This window comes from Pseudophryne corroboree, chromosome 8 (genome assembly GCF_028390025.1).
Source record: "Pseudophryne corroboree isolate aPseCor3 chromosome 8, aPseCor3.hap2, whole genome shotgun sequence".
NCBI lineage: Eukaryota > Metazoa > Chordata > Amphibia > Anura > Myobatrachidae > Pseudophryne > Pseudophryne corroboree.
The window spans coordinates 74321957-74336103 of NC_086451.1; the positions used below are offsets into that span (position 1 = coordinate 74321957).

General features: G+C 45.4%; 1 protein-coding gene across 2 annotated transcripts in view; it reads left to right on the plus strand.

The window, feature by feature from the left end:
• The window catches only part of USP20 (ubiquitin specific peptidase 20), a 98606-nt gene that overhangs the window by 43689 nt on the left and 40770 nt on the right, over positions 1–14147 (plus strand). For both annotated transcript variants that reach the window (XM_063936678.1, XM_063936679.1), the window contains exons 10-13: positions 80–431; positions 852–989; positions 1977–2089; positions 2276–2448. In XM_063936678.1, coding sequence (XP_063792748.1) covers positions 80–431; positions 852–989; positions 1977–2089; positions 2276–2448 — 776 coding nt within the window. The remainder of the gene's footprint in view (positions 1–79; positions 432–851; positions 990–1976; positions 2090–2275; positions 2449–14147) is intronic.

Consider the following 14147-nt stretch of genomic DNA (forward strand, 5'->3'; position numbering starts at 1 on the left):
TTTCTAATAGAACCTGGTATTGAGTTGAGCCTGAATGCCAATAAACAGGGTATCTCATCTACGTGCTTGGATTTTACAGGACACACAGGAGTTCCTCCGCTGCCTTATGGACCAGTTGCACGAGGAGCTTAAGGAGCCCGTACCCACTTATAACCAGGAAGAGGATGACGGGGAGGATCAGCGGGAGGTTGAGCGTGGCACAACGGAGGACGACTTTCTGTCCTGTGAATCCGGTGGAGAAATGGGTGATGGGGAATCGGGAGGAGGGGTGGGCTCGCTGGCTGAGATGGAGCTATTGATCCGGGAAGAAGCCGGGAGGTCCATCTCGGAGAAAGAAAAACTGAAGGAAAGAAGACTGTCATACTGCCACCGCAGAACCAGCTCTGAGCAGGCCGACGAGGATGCCGACGTAGACACTGCAATGATACCAGGTGGGACATCCATACAGCTTTAACTAGACAACATGGCTCCTCATACTTTTGTCACACACAAGATGCTCATAGGTTCTTGACCTCTTATTGGTAAAACATGGTTCTACTTAAATCTGAGTGATGCCTCATTCCAAAAAGGATTGCTTGTTAATGCATGGCAACCCGGGGTTCTGACAATGCGTACAGTAGTTTGTCCACTAGGTGGCACTGCTGTAGTTGTATCAATTGATGTTCTATTACTTACCTCAGCACATTACCCAATATGGTGGAATGCTGTGAAAAGTAAAATTGCCAGAGGAACAATGCTATCTATGTAAATGACATATACTCATATGTTAGATCGATTATTCTAGAAAATAAGGTAAATTCACATCTCGCCTATAGTTACGTTACTTAACTTTTCTTCTCTCTTCCACCCAGAGCCTGACAATGAAGCCTACATGCACTGCTCCTCTCGGCCTTGCAGCCCTCACCCTACCGACGCACATCCTAAGCTTTCCAGCAGCCCACCTCGTTCCAGCCCCCTACGCTCAGCACACAGCTATATCCTAAAAAAGGGTAAGTAGGCAAAATACCGTAAAAGTCATAGTTTACAATTACCAACAACTATTGCACTAAATCGGAGCAGCTAACCAGACACTGGCTTCCATTGTCTGCCTTACAGTAGACAGATAACAGCTCATTTCTGATTGGTTGCTGTTGTTCACTCCAGTTTTCAATATCGCTAAAGTGGTGGCCTGTTTTTCTCACCCGGAAAGAGTTATGTGCATCCATCCGGAGCAGGTGTCCATTCCCGTTACCTCATTGTATCGGATCATCCTGGATCACACTTGATCAGTCTGGGTTACTGTTCCTGGCCATAGTGATTTTTTTTATTAGAGGCAACAAATAGTTTATCATACATTTAGCAGGTAGCTTTCTTATCACCATCATCTCTGCCTGTAATCCTGCTCATTGGGTTATATACAGCATCAAGTCGGTGCTACCCTGAATCACAGCTGATGTTCCGCCTGCACACTCAGTTAAGTTATTGCTCATCTGCATAAAGGTTTAGCTCATGGGTGGTATTGGCCATCTTTGGTGTAGCCATCTTTTTGATAAGCCACAATCATTGTTGTTTTTGTTTTGTTTTTGTTTTTTTAGATGATTATTTTTGTGTGCGTGGCAGTTAATGCTTCTGGTGCTGCCCCTTCACGAATAGGGTGAGGGATTGTATGGGATAATGGTGGGCTGTTTGATGCAGCTCTTCCAGAATTCTTTAAATTAATCCAGTAGTTGTTCATCTTTCCTGGGCCCGCCATACTTGCACAGACATACCGGCGTTAGGGGCACGGTAGTGAATAGGTGAGGTCTAATATGTGGACACTCTTTGCTTTTCCTTTTCGCACGTGCACAATTACCCAAAATTCGCTCAACTACGTGAACAGTCAGCAATGTGTGTGGACTGCGTGCTGCTCACAATCAGGCCCAGTAGGTTATAAGTGCCACCATAGGGTGCTCGGTGTACCACAGCATTATTAAATCACCTGTCCGCTTTGTTTGCAGCACAAGTCATGAGCGGTGGGAAGCGTCGGACTGAGGTAAAATATCGCAGTGTCATCTCGGATATCTTCGATGGGTCCATCCTAAGCTTGGTACAGTGTCTGACCTGTGACAGGGTACGTCTCATACTTCTGCCCTGAATGATACGTTATAGCATTGTATTGGTATTGTGTGTTCGCATGAACCATTCTGCTTTAGACATATACTGTCTAATGTGTGTAAATCGTGGACATCAGTAACTAGAGCTGCACAGCACATTGTAACTTTAATATAAAGTGACCCACATCTTTTATTTGGGGCAGGTGTCCACTACTATTGAGACTTTTCAGGACTTGTCACTGCCAATCCCAGGAAAGGAGGACCTTGCCAAGCTCCACTCCACCATTCATCAAAGTGCGGTCTCCAAACCAGGCACCTGCGGAGAAAACTACAACTCCCAGGGGTGGCTGACCTTCCTAATGGACTATATCCGCAGGTACCTGCTCACACAAGTTTACCATGAATATCCAGTTTACTAATTAAAGTAATTTATTGTTTTAATCAGTGAGCAGCACTATGTCAGTTATAATCAGTAATAATCTGACAGAATTGAACATCACTTCATACCTATTAAGTGCACATATATTTCTCCTGCGTCCCATTGGAGGACACAGAAAAACAGGAAGTGGAGAACTTTAACATCACGAGTTAGTAGGTAGGACCCCTGAAGAGACAGTCTCCACCAATCTTATGTAACTTCTGCAGGCCGCACTCCTTTGTTACTCTACAGGCCGCACTCCTTTGTTACTCTACAGGCCGCACTCCTGTGTTGCTCTGCAGGCCGCACTCCTGTGTTGCTCTGCAGGCCGCACTCCTGTGTTGCTCTGCAGGCCGCACTCCTGTGTTGCTCTGCAGGCCGCACTCCTGTGTTGCTCTGCAGGCCGCACTCCTGTGTTGCTCTGCAGGCCGCACTCCTGTGTTGCTCTGCAGGCCGCACTCCTGTGTTGCTCTGCAGGCCGCACTCCTGTTTAACACTATAGGCCTCACTCCTGTAATGTGCTGCTTTTATTTATTGATCCACTGATTCAGGCTGACATGCCAGGTTCTAGTATATATAGCTGCAGTACTAATATTTACATGGATTTTTTTCAGCTTCATCTTTATAAACCCTTACCCATATTTGTATTGTGAGGAGATTTCATTCCTTCGGTCCTCAGCTGTTTGCTGTAAACGTCGGTTTACTTACAGGACTAAAAGCTATACTTTAAACACACTTAATACACTTTAATATTGAGCCGCTGCGGCCGCTGTAATTAACCTTTTACCCCTATTTTGTTCACAAACCTTACGTACACAAGATCGTACAGTGTACACACTCTGCGTACGTACGCCGAAAGGGCGTAGTGACTACACAGTTTGCGTACACAGGCTTATATGCTGTTAGCACAATGCAGCAGCCTGAGTGGCTGTAAATACACTTTAAACCTTAGCAAGGAAATGGGACACAACACCAATTGTAATTCAAAACTATGTTGGGGTCTAACCCACCAACGGTTCTTTATTTGCAGGGGGTTACAATATAAACAATACAATACAATAAAAAAATGGCTACAAGCAATGGTACATACGTTTTAGTTTCGCCTGCGCTTCCCAGTCTGGTCCTCAGTCATCAAGGTAGATGACCTTCAGAGTCTGTGATAGTGACCTGGCATGCAGCTGGCTTTTTATACAGTGTATCAAAACATAATACAATAGACACTATGGGGTATATTTACTAACATTCGTAATTCTCCCGATTTGGTGGGAGAATAATCACGAATGACATCGAAAGTGTAAAACTGCAACTTTTTGAATTTGTTACGACTAATTTACTAAGCTGCCGTATTCTGCATTTTCGGGTTTTCCGATGTCGATGTCATTCGTTTTTTTAGGCAGTGTTTTACGTGAGTGACTTGTAAAACACTGCCGACTTTAATACAATGAATCTCGGCCGGATCTGAGAGATCCGTGCTGGGCTTCATTGTGCACTTTGTTAAAAAAATAAAAAAAGTTTAAATGTTAAAAAAAAATTGCGTGGGGTCCCCCCTCCTAAGGCAAACCAGCCTCTGGCTCTTTGAGCCGATCCTGGTTGCAGAAATATGGGAAAAAAATGGACAGGGGTTCCCCCATATTTAAGCAACCAGCATCGGGCTCTGCGCCTGGTCCTGGTTCCAAAAATACGGGGGACAAAAAGCGTAGGGGTCCCCCGTATTTTTAAAACCAGCACCGGGCTCCACTAGCTGGACAGATAATGCCACAGCCGGGGGTCACTTTTATACCGTGCCCTGCGGCCGTGGCATCAAATATCCAACTAGTCACCCCTGGCCGGGGTACCCTGGGGGAGTGGGGACCCCTTCAATCAAGGGGTCCCCCCCCCCCCCCAGCCACCCAAGGGCCAGGGGTGAAGCCCGAGGCTGTCCCCCCCCATCCAATGGGCTGCGGATGGGGGGCTGATAGCCTTTTTGTAAAAGTGATTGATATTGTTTTTAGTAGCAGTACTACAAGGCCCAGCAAGCCTCCCCCGCATGCTGGTACTTGGAGAACCACAAGTACCAGCATGCGGCGGAAAAACGGGCCCGCTGGTACCTGTAGTACTACTACTAAAAAAATACCCAAAAAAAGACAATACACACACACCTTGAAAGTAAAGTTTTATTACATCCATCCACACAAACATACATACATACTTACCGAAAGTGACCTCACCGCTGACCACAAAGTTCCCACCATTGGTTACAATGGAGCGCATAGGCGCTACATTGTAACACTGCCGTGTGCCGCCTGTCAGACAGTACAGGAGCACACAGCCGATCAGGAGGGTGCTACAACGTGGCGCTCCCTGATTGGCTGAAGAAACCCACTTAGACATCAGTCAGAGTGGGTTTCTGGCATTCGGGTATCCGTTTTATTTTTTTAATCAAGTACGTGGATTACAAAAGGATTATCCGAGGAGCCTGGTACCCTGGATCTGGTGAGTATAATTTATTCAACAGGTACCCCATGGATTCTACTGGAGAAGAGGACCGACCCTCGTGTGAACATAAGGTAAGTATGTATGTATATATATGTATGTATGTATGTATGTATAAAACTTTACTTTCAAGGTGTGTGTGTATTGTCTTTTTTTGGGTATTTTTTTAGTAGTAGTATTACAGGTACCAGCGGGTCCGTTTTTCCGCCGCATGCTGGTACTTGTGGTTCTCCAAGTACCAGCATGCGGGGGAGGCTTGCTGGGCCTTGTAGTACTGCTACTAAAAACAATATCAATCACTTTTACAAAAAGGCTATCAGCCCCCCATCCGCAGCCCATTGGATGGGGGGGACAGCCTCGGGCTTCACCCCTGGCCCTTGGGTGGCTGGGGGGGGGGGGGACCCCTTGATTGAAGGGGTCCCCACTCCCCCAGGGTACCCCGGCCAGGGGTGACTAGTTGGATATTTGATGCCACGGCCGCAGGGCACGGTATAAAAGTGACCCCCGGCTGTGGCATTATCTGTCCAGCTAGTGGAGCCCGGTGCTGGTTTTAAAAATACGAGGGACCCCTACGCTTTTTGTCCCCCGTATTTTTGGAACCAGGACCAGGCGCAGAGCCCGATGCTGGTTGCTTAAATATGGGGGAACCCCTGTCCATTTTTTTCCCATATTTCTGCAACCAGGATCGGCTCAAAGAGCCCGAGGCTGGTTATGCTTAGGAGGGGGGATCCCACGCAATTTTTTTTCAAAAAATTAACACTTTCCCACCCCTTCCCACTGATATACATGCACGGATCTCATGGATCCGTGCATGCCTATCCAATCACGGCTCAAAAAAGCAGGTCTGGTTTTTTTTAGCACTTTTTTACGAGTTGTATTTTTTCACGGCAGTGTTTTTGTTTTTTTTTGTTTTTTTTTTGCTTTGCACTTCTTAGTAAATGACCGAGATTCATATCTAAACAGCCGCGTTTTGACCGATGGTGTATTCATTCGTATTTTTATTCTTGGACTTGCAAAAAAATACGAATGGCCTCATCACTGCCGTGATTTCTGCTTGGTAAATTCCCGAGATGACACTTTGAAGAAAAAACGGCATCTCGGTCAAAATCGGGACCTTAGTAAATATACCCCTGTGTGCTCTTCTTCCATTGGTTCGGGGGTGGGACATATCCTGTGCACCGGGGGGTAATCATTGGTCAGCTCAAGAGGTGAGCGATGGCTAAGACTTGAGATGTGATTTCTGTTGTTTGCATCTGAGTTCCCGCCCCATGACCAGTTAAACCCATCACATTAATCATACATAAATCTGGTATTATTAATAACTTAATGTTGTAATATATGATAATATTCTTATTCCCACCAGATTAATGTTTACGTGACTCTGAACAATATGATCCCACACATGATATGATTATCTATTTCCATCCTCAAGATATATATATAGATATATATTAGTGATGTGCACCGGACATTTTTCGGGTTTTGTGTTTTGGTTTTGGATTCGGTTCCGCTGCCGTGTTTTGGATTCGGACGCGTTTTAGCAAAACCTCACCGAAATTTTTTTGTCTGATTCGGGTGTGTTTTGGATTCGGGTGCTTTTTTCAAAAAACCCTAAAAAACAGCTTAAATCATATAATTTGGGGGTCATTTTGATCCCATAGTATTATTAACCTCAATAACCATAATTTCCACTCATTTCCAGTCTATTCTGAACACCTCACACCTCACAATATTATTTTTAGTACTAAAATTTGCACCGAGGTCGCTGGATGGCTAAGCTAAGCGTCACAAGTGGCCGACACAAACACCTGGCCCATCTAGGAGTGGCACTGCAGTGTCAGGCAGGATGGCACTATAAAAAAATAGTCCCCAAACAGCACATGATGCAAAGAAAAAAAGAGGCGCACCAAGGTCGCTGTGTGACTAAGCTAAGCGACACAAGTGGCCGACACAAACACCTGGCCCATCTAGGAGTGGCACTGCAGTGTCAGACAGGATGGCACTTCAAAAAAATTGTCCCCAAACAGCACATGATGCAAAGAAAAATGAAAGAAAAAAGAGGTGCAAGATGGAATTGTCCTTGGGCCCTCCCACCCACCCTTATGTTGTATAAACAGGACATGCACACTTTAACGAACCCATCATTTCAGCGACAGGGTCTGCCACACGACTGTGACTGAAATGACTGGTTGGTTTGGGCCCCCACCAAAAAAGAAGCAATCAATCTCTCCTTGCACAAACTGGCTCTACAGAGGCAAGATGTCCTCCTCATCATCATCCTCCGATTCCTCACCCCTTTCACTGTGTACATCCCCCTCCTCACAGATTATTAATTCGTCCTCACTGGAATCCACCATCTCAGATCCCTGTGTACTTTCTGGAGGCAATTGCTGGTGAATGTCTCCACGGAGGAATTGATTATAATTCATTTTGATGAACATCATCTTCTCCACATTTTCTGCAAGTAACCTCGTACGCCGATTGCTGACAAGGTGAGCGGCTGCACTAAACACTCTTTCGGAGTACACACTGGAGGGAGGGCAACTTAGGTAGAATAAAGCCAGTTTGTGCAAGGGCCTCCAAATTGCCTCTCTTTCCTGCCAGTATACGTACGGACTGTCTGACGTGCCTACTTGGATGCGGTCACTCATATAATCCTCCACCATTCTTTCAATGGTGAGAGAATCATATGCAGTGACAGTAGACGACATGTCAGTAATCGTTGGCAGGTCCTTCAGTCCGGACCAGATGTCAGCACTCGCTCCAGACTGCCCTGCATCACCGCCAGCGGGTGGGCTCGGAATTCTTAGCCTTTTCCTCGCACCCCCAGTTGCGGGAGAATGTGAAGGAGGAGCTGTTGACGGGTCACGTTCCGCTTGACTTGACAATTTTCTCACCAGCAGGTCTTTGAACCTCTGCAGACTTGTGTCTGCCGGAAAGAGAGATACAACGTAGGTTTTAAATCTAGGATCGAGCACGGTGGCCAAAATGTAGTGCTCTGATTTCAACAGATAGACCACCCGTGAATCCTGGTTAAGCGAATTAAGGGCTCCATCCACAAGTCCCACATGCCTAGCGGAATCGCTCTGTTTTAGCTCCTCCTTCAATGCCTCCAGCTTCTTCTGCAAAAGCCTGATGAGGGGAATGACCTGACTCAGGCTGGCAGTGTCTGAACTGACTTCACGTGTGGCAAGTTCAAAGGGTTGCAGAACCTTGCACAACGTTGAAATCATTCTCCACTGCGCTTGAGTCAGGTGCATTCCCCCTTCTTTGCCTATATCGTGGGCAGATGTATAGGCTTGAATGGCCTTTTGCTGCTCCTCCATCCTCTGAAGCATATAGAGGGTTGAATTCCACCTCGTTACCACCTCTTGCTTCAGATGATGGCAGGTTCAGGATTGTTTGGTGGTGCTCCAGTCTTCTGTACGCGGTGGCTGAATGCCGAAAGTGGCCCGCAATTCTTCGGGCCACCGACAGCATCTCTTGCACGCCCCTGCCGTTTTTTAAATAATTCTGCACCACCAAATTCAATGTATGTGCAAAACATGGGACGTGCTGGAATTTGCCCAGATGTAATGCACGCACAATATTGCTGGCGTTGTCCGATGTCACAAATCCCCAGGAGAGTCCAATTGGGGTAAGCCATTCTGCGATGATCTTCCTCAGTTTCCGTAAGAGGTTGTCAGCTGTGTGCCTCTTCTGGAAAGCGGTGATACAAAGCGTAGCCTGCCTAGGAACGAGTTGGCGTTTGCGAGATGCTGCTACTGGTGCCGCCGCTGCTGTTCTTGCTGCGGGAGGCAATACATCTACCCAGTGGGCTGTCACAGTCATATAGTCCTGAGTCTGCCCTGCTCCACTTGTCCACATGTCCGTGGTTAAGTGGACATTGGGTACAACTGCATTTTTTAGGACACTGGTGACTCTTTTTCTGAGGTCTGTGTACATTTTCGGTATCGCCTGCCTAGAGAAATGGAACCTAGATGGTATTTGGTACCGGGGACACAGTACCTCAATCAAGTCTCTAGTTGCCTCTGAATTAACGGTGGATACCGGAACCACGTTTCTCACTGCCCAGGCTGCCAAGGCCTGAGTTATCTGCTTTGCAGCAGGATGACTGCTGTGATATTTCATCTTCCTCGCAAAGGACTGTTGGACAGTCAATTGCTTACTGGAAGTAGTACAAGTGGTCTTCCGACTTCCCCTCTGGGATGACCATCGACTCCCAGCAGCAACAACCGCAGCGCCAGCAGCAGTAGGCGTTACACTCAAGGATGCATCGGAGGAATCCCAGGCAGGAGAGGACTCATCAGACTTGCCAGTGACATGGCCTGCAGGACTACTGGCTTTCCTGGGTAAGGAGGAAATTGACACTGAGGGAGTTGGTGGTGTGGTTTGCAGGAGCTTGGTTACAAGAGGAAGGGATTTAGTTGTCAGTGGACTCCTTCCGCTGTCACCCAAAGTTTTTGTACTTGTCACTGTCTTCTGATAAATGCGGTCCAGGTGACGTATAAGGGAGGATGTTCCTAGGTGGTTAACGTCCTTACCCCTACTTATTACAGCTTGACAAAGGCAACACACGGCTTGACACTTGTTGTCCGCATTTGTGTTGAAATAATTCCACACCGAAGAGCTGATTTTTTTTGTATTTTGACCAGGCATGTCAATGGCCATATTCGTCCCACGGACAACAGGTGTCTCCCCAGGTGCCTGACTTAAACAAACCACCTCACCATCAGAATCCTCCTTGTCAATTTCCTCCCCAGCGCCAGCAACACCCATATCCTCATCCTGGTGTACTTCAACAGTGACATCTTCAATTTGACTATCAGGAACTGGACTGCGGGTGCTCCTTCCAGCACTTGCAGGGGGCGTGCAAATGGTGGAAGGCGCAAGCTCTTCCCGTCCAGTGTTGGGAAGGTCAGGCATCGCAACCGACACAATTGGACTCTCCTTGGGGATTTGTGATTTAGAAGAACGCACAGTTCTTTGCTGTGCTTTTGCCAGCTTAAGTCTTTTCATTTTTCTAGCGAGAGGATGAGTGCTTCCATCCTCATGTGAATCTGAACCACTAGCCATGAACATAGGCCAGGGCCTCAGCCGTTCCTTGCCACTCCGTGTGGTAAATGGCATATTGGCAAGTTTACACTTCTCATCAGACGCTTTCAATTTTGATTTTTGGGTCATTTTACTGAACTTTTGTTTTTTGGATTTTACATGCTCTCTACTATGACATTGGGCATCGGCCTTGGCAGACGACGTTGATGGCATTTCATCGTCTCGGCCATGACTAGTGGCAGCAGCTTAAGCACGAGGTGGAAGTGGATCTTGATCTTTCCCTATTTTAACCTCCACATTTTTGTTCTCCATTTTTTAATGTGTGGAATTATATGCCAGTATCAATAGCAATGGCCTACTACTATATATACTGCGCACAACTAAAATGCACCACAGGTATAGAATGTAGATGGATAGTATACTTAATGACGACACATAGGTAGGTATAGTAGTGGCCTTCCGTACCGTACTGCTATATATAGTATACTGGTGGTCACTGTGTCAGCAAACTGCAAAACTAAAATGCACCACAGGTATAGAATGTAGATGGATAGTATACTTAATGACGACACAGAGGTAGGTACAGCAGTGGCCTTCCGTACCGTACTGCTATATATACTGGTGGTCACTGTGTCAGCAAACTGCAAAACTAAAATGCACCACAGGTATAGAATGTAGATGGATAGTATACTTAATGACGACACAGAGGTAGGTACAGCAGTGGCCTTCCGTACCGTACTGCTATATATACTGGTTGTCACTGTGTCAGCAAACTGCAAAACTAAAATGCACCACAGGTATAGAATGTAGATGGATAGTATACTTAATGACGACACAGAGGTAGGTACAGCAGTGGCCTTCCGTACCGTACTGCTATATATACTGGTGGTCACTGTGTCAGCAAACTGCACAACTAAAATGCACCACAGGTATAGAATCTAGATGGATAGTATACTTGACGACACAGAGATAGGTACAGCAGTGGCCTACTGTACCGTAATTCTATATATTATATACTGGTGGTCACTGGTCAGCAAAACTCTGCACTGTACTCCTCCTATATAATATAATATACTGGTGGTCCCCAGTCCCCACAATAAAGCAGCACACTGAGCACAGATATGGAGTGTTTTTCAAGCAGACAACGTATACTGGTGGTCACTGTCGGCAAAACTCTGCACTGTACTCCTGCTATATAATACAGCTGCTCCCCAGTCCCCACAATTAAGCAGTGTGAGCACAGATATATGCAGCACACTGAGCACAGATAAGGAGCGTTTTTTTCAGGCAGAGAACGGATAAAACTGGTGGTCACTGATCATCAAAACTCTGCACTGTACTCCTCCTATATTATACAGCTGCTCCCCAGTCCTCCCCACAATTAAGCAATAAAGCACAATCAAGTTCAACAATAACTGAGAGGACGCCAGCCACGTCCTCTACCTAACATTTCCAATGCACGAGTGAAAATGGCGGCGATGCGCGGCTGCTTATATAGAATCTGAATCTCGCGAGAATCCGACAGCGGGATGATGAAGTTCGGGCGCGCTCGGGTTAACCGAGCTATACGGGAGAATCCGAGTATGGCTCGGACCCGTGTAAAAAGGGTGAAGTTCGGGGGGGTTCGGTTTCCGAGAAACCGAACCCGCTCATCACTAATAAATATATATTATATATATATATATATATATATATATATACAACCAACTGCGGTTTATTCGTGCATTTTCATCAGGTCAGATCTGACCTGATGAAAATGCACGAATAAACCGCATTGAAACGTTGTCACCACCTTGAAGTAAGTGTCCCGTTGATTTCGTCGCACGGAGTGCCGCACCTGCAGTTGGTTGTATTTGAATCTTTGTGGAGGCACCCAGCGCTTTTGTTTGCTTTATTGGGAGAGCCGGACTCGCTTGTTGTTTATATATATGTTTATATATATATATATATATATATATATATATATATATATATATATATATATATATATATATATACATACATACATACATACATACACACACACACACACACACACACACACACACACACACACACACACACACACACACACTCTCCTGCTATTACAATTTGTTAGGAATTATATATATATATATATATAAAAGTCCAAAGAGGAGCGGCACTCAGCGGGTCTTCCGTATGCACTGGATAATAAAGGACGGCGGAGTGACGCCTGGCAGAGGTTTACGTTTCAGTTTAATAAATAAACTTTCGTTCTGACGAAAGTTTATTTATTAAACTGAAACGTAAACCTCTGCCAGGCGTCACTCCGCCGTCCTTTATTATCCAGTGCATACGGAAGACCCGCTGAGTGCCGCTCCTCTTTGGACTTTTATATTGTCTGTTGCTATACAGATAAGTGAAGGCACCAGGGCAAATACCATTATCAATCCGGAGTGCCAGCTTCTTTATCCATATATATATATATATATATATATATATCTCCAAGAGTTTAGAATATGAATGTTATTACCTCAGATTTCTAAATGTCTGGTTTGTAATTTTGTTAGCTATTGCTAATTGAGTTTCTCTTCAGCCAACCTGTTTGTCCTGTCCTCAGATAAGACAATGACAATCCAGTATTTATTGTTTTCGACAGAAACTGGGCTACTCTAGAATAATAGGGGTAAACAAAGGTATTTGCGTTCTTCATAGGATTTCAAAGCTTTGTGTAAATAAGGCCATTGTATTTGAGTCTCTGTGAGTCTAATTTATGTGTGACCCATCTTCATGCTGTTAGAAGAGAAAGCAGACAGTGGGTGATTTATGCAATATATGGATTAGATATATGATATGTCTTTGTGGCTTTTCCATGCGAGTACAAATTCCACAGTAATTATCCATACCACACGCTAATATGCAGGACCGCGGGAGCGACCATACGCAAATTGCGAATATGTGCACGCACTGCCGAATAAGCACGCACACGGAGGCCATCTATGTGGTGTTTGTACGTGATGTGTGTACTGTAATATTTTCTGACTTCGACAGTCCACCCTGTGGCAGTCATCAATAACTGCCATTAACTAATCAATAAACAGGAAAAAAAAAAAATATTACCTATACAATATATACAAAAGCTTAGATGATCGGGGAGAATTGTAGGTGGGAAATGTATAGCCTAGTGGGATAGTAAAAAGCATGTATGTATGAACCAATGTCTGAGGGGCATGTATCATCGTGCCGTATATGTTTTAAATAAGCTTCGAAGTATTTCGAAGTATACATTAAATCCTTCTCATCCCGTATTAAGGGTCTGTAAATGGGCCAACAAACACTACCGAGCTCTTTTCGGCTTCTTGTTTCAACAAATGGGGTGCACATTTAGTTGATGATACATGGAGGGGGAACATACGTGAGTGCTAGTATATGTGGATATCAGCTGTCGACTATGTGCACCATTAACTGGAGGTTGCAGAGATGAAGATAAGACACATATATAAAAATACATTCACATAAACATTTTTTGTAGGGCTGACGTCTTTTCCGGTTGGATGTATCTGGGCATAGGGGGAAACAGAGAAAAACGGGTGAAAGAAACAGGCCATGAAATTCATTTGCAATCCTTATCATAACACTGTCTATGGATGGATCATAAATTAAATCTGCTGCTATAACAGCTCCCTTACTCCGTAGACCCATCAAATTTGTGCTGCGCTTGCGCTGCGTTAGAATTTGAACACACCTAAATATCAAACCAATAATTATGGTGACTCCCAGGATACAAAGGAGAAACTTCCCCACACTCATAATGACATTTATCTTACGTCCTAGAGGATGCTGGGGACTCCGTAAGGACCATGGGGTATAGATGGGCTCCGCAGGAGACATGGGCACTCTAAGACCTTTTAATGGGCGTGAGCTGGCTCCTCCCTTTATGCCCCTCCTCCAGACCTCAGTTAGATTCTGTGCCCAGAGGAGACTGGTCACAAACTAGGGGAGCTCTACTGAGTTTCTCTAGAAAAGACTTTTGTTAGTTTTTTTATTTTCAGGGAGCACTGCTGGCAACAGGCTCCCTGCTTTGTGGGACTGAGGGGAGAGAAGCAGACCTACTTTACTGATAGGCTCTGCTTCTTAGGCTTCTGGACACCATTAGCTCCAGAGGGTCG